Consider the following 3,146-nt stretch of genomic DNA (forward strand, 5'->3'; position numbering starts at 1 on the left):
CTCATGACCGGACTATCCATCGATGTAATTTTGAAGTCTGTTACCTCAAACTCAGTAAAAACCTGCCCCCCACTCTGCTGAAAGTTCCTGCCGTATGACCTTGCCACCACACCCCAGTCCACTATTCCAGTGTTAGGGGAGTCCAGAGCTTTTACCCCCTGGAATACAAAGTTGCAAAAGAACAACAGCTTTGTAACACATCTCTGTGAATCATGCATGGTAAGCTAAGCTTCACTTTCTCAATGTATCCAACAGTTGTTTGTATTCCATTTTTCTTCCTGACAATTTCTGCTATAAGCCATACAAGTTTTGTGCATGGATAGCTAGTGTGACCCTTAGCAGTCAGTCAGTCATAGTCATACGGTGTATTACAGCACTGTTGGGGTTATACCGCCCCTTACAGGGTGGAATGCCCTTTCTTAGCTGAATACAAGACAGGGATGCACCAGGTCTCCCTTCGCAGAAGGTTTGAAAGGGTGCAAAAGTTTCAAAGAATTTGTGAGATCCAATCTTAATTCATGAGATCCAGCAGCAGTGCATAGGATACAACAGATGGGTATGCTTGCACAAATGCAGACCCACCCGACAGTGAGGCTCCATCTCCCTGATCTCCTGTGCCCCGATGATGCGGAGTCCCTTCACACCGTTCTGCTGCCCTCGTTCATACAGCTTCTCCAGCCTGGGCACCTCCTCCTGATCCACCGCTACTATCAGCTGGAAGGGCAAAAAAATGGTCAGCTCTTACAGTGGTAAATGATGTCACATCTTTGTTTTGTATGCTAGTTTAGTAACAACGAGACAGAACTATGTATTGCCATTTTCTTATCCTGAACATGTACAATGTATATTCATCATCAATGTATATTCCCTTCAATTCTTTCTCCTGATCATCTTTAGCTCCATTGAGGTCATCCAGCTTATACTTATAGCATGGTGTAGCTATGTTACACTTGGTATTTTGTGTTCTTAGAAACTACACAACACACAATGAAAGTTAGGTAACAAGAATTAAAGTTATTCATACAGATATCCAGTAATTGACAAAAGAAAAAGGATGCTATCTGAAACGTCTAATACTGAGTATAAAACCTATCCAGTTGCTTTAGTAACTTTTGTACTGTGTTGAATGATGACAGTTCAGACCAAAATTATGGCTTCTGACAACATGTGCATTGTACTTGGCTCAAGATAACCAACCTTTCCTGTCTTCTTGTATGGAATGTTGTTTTCATCGCAGTACTTGTAGGCCAGGTCCAGCCCCTCCACACACAGCCGTGCCTTCAGGGAGCCGGGTGTGTAGTAGATGCCGCTGTGGATCACTCCACTGTTGTGCCCACTCTGATGAGATGCTGTGGACAGAAGATTTCATTATGTCTTCCCTGAGAAAACTAACAGTACTGAAATGTGACTGTCAGTAACTAAACAGTTACTGACAGCTATATTTCAGTAACATTTCAGTAAATAAGGACTACTGCCTCTTGAGTCTTCTGTAATATTACTGACAAGTACTTATGGCTTCTTAGTTCTTATTACTGATTTCTTATGGTTGTTTACTGTTGGTTCATTGGAACAATGTTTGTTGGCTGACCCAACAATGCAGATCCATCAATAGTATTGACAATAATCATAACTTCATTTTGAATGCAACATATGCCAAGACAATGTTTTTTATCTAATGTTACACCTAGTGCTGATCCTTGTGTATCCGGCTGTCTGAATCCAGCTGACATAACTAATGGTCTGCTACTGATCCATTACTGAAAATATCTGCATATTTTGTGAAATAGCTACGGCCGCGTGGCGCCTAGGTACACCCGATCCCTCGATCTCGGAAGTTAAGCAACGCGCGGTCCAGACAGCTCTTGGATGGGAGACCCCCAACCAAGGACGACCGGATTGCTGTAGCCTCACAAAACTTTCCACGAAATCGTACTTCCGGGAGGGACGTAAAACGGGGGTCCCGTGCTCGAGGAGGTGCCTCGACCACGTTAAACAGCCTCATTAACGGGAGGGGGCCATACTTCGACAGGGGTCCAAATTTCGACAGGTTTTAAAAATCATTGTTGCGGAGAAATGCATAGATGCCTGCACATGAGAAGTACACTAGCTGTAGACTAAACCTTGTTGTAAATAACTACAAAGACGGGGTATGTGTCGAAGTTAGCAAGTCCCACAGATAACGATTGAAAAACTTGCTCAAGTTTGACGCCTTCCGTGCAAGTTGACGAGCGAACGTATCGAGACCATGGCCCGGGAAACTCTTGAATTATTCTTCGCAAAATACGACATGTGAAAAAATACCACCACACATGATGTTTATTAGCCTTCCGAAAAATAATACCTGTGTTCTGTTCTGCCTTTAACTGGGTTGGATAAACGGAGCTAAAATGATGCCACAATGTTCACGCAGTCGGGGCCCCGCCATTTTACTATCACGCACGAAGGCGGGCGAGCGATGCTCAACACGATGAACTCAGTCAACCCGTCCGTCGAGCGACAAACATTAAAGAAAAATCGATCCCTACCGACTAAAAAATCCTGTAGCCATTGCTGCTGCCAAAAGACAGGATGAAAAGGCGACCAAGGAAGCCGAAAAGCGAAAATGCCATCACAGTACAACGTAACAATGCGCTGCCGTTTTGCGGCAAGTTGGTCTCACCGTGAGAGGTAAACGTTTTAACACACCGTATTTGAGTAAGTCGCGTAATACAAAATATGACCCATATATGGTACAAAAAAATTATAATGAAGACTTTTAGTGCTATTCTATTTGCATAGGTTGTTTAAAAATGCACGGCGATGGTCTGGTTGTTACTATGTCGGAGTTTGGACCCCTTTTTTGTGTTGGAACGTTCTGCTAGGACGCAAGCCGAAAACCTGCCATAAGTTTCGTGCGCTGTCAAAGTACAGTGCGGAACGCTACTGTTAAATGAAATATATATCTGTACAGCTTCAATAACAGTTATATGGATGTATACAAGATCTTAACTTGTTTTTGATGAGTTCACTGTAAAATGTACATTGACAAAAGCCATGCGCATCCGCACTTAGAACGGGTGTCGAAGTATGGCCCCCTCCCGTTACTCATAATTAGGGTACCTACTGGCTGGCAAAATACAACTGGTGATTACTAATAGCTGATAACT

General features: G+C 43.3%; 1 protein-coding gene across 1 annotated transcript in view; it reads right to left on the reverse strand.

Moving 5' to 3' along the window:
- Window positions 1-3,146, reverse strand: part of LOC118425660 (L-2-hydroxyglutarate dehydrogenase, mitochondrial-like) — a 7,853-nt gene that overhangs the window by 4,324 nt on the left and 383 nt on the right. The window contains exons 2-4 of the mRNA XM_035834646.1: window positions 1,198-1,349; window positions 583-714; window positions 9-158 (exon numbers count right to left, since the gene is read on the reverse strand). Of these exons, the coding sequence (XP_035690539.1) occupies window positions 9-158; window positions 583-714; window positions 1,198-1,349 (434 nt within the window). The remainder of the gene's footprint in view (window positions 1-8; window positions 159-582; window positions 715-1,197; window positions 1,350-3,146) is intronic.

The sequence above is a fragment of the Branchiostoma floridae genome, chromosome 1 (assembly GCF_000003815.2).
Source record: "Branchiostoma floridae strain S238N-H82 chromosome 1, Bfl_VNyyK, whole genome shotgun sequence".
In the NCBI taxonomy this organism is placed as follows: Eukaryota; Metazoa; Chordata; class Leptocardii; order Amphioxiformes; family Branchiostomatidae; genus Branchiostoma; species Branchiostoma floridae.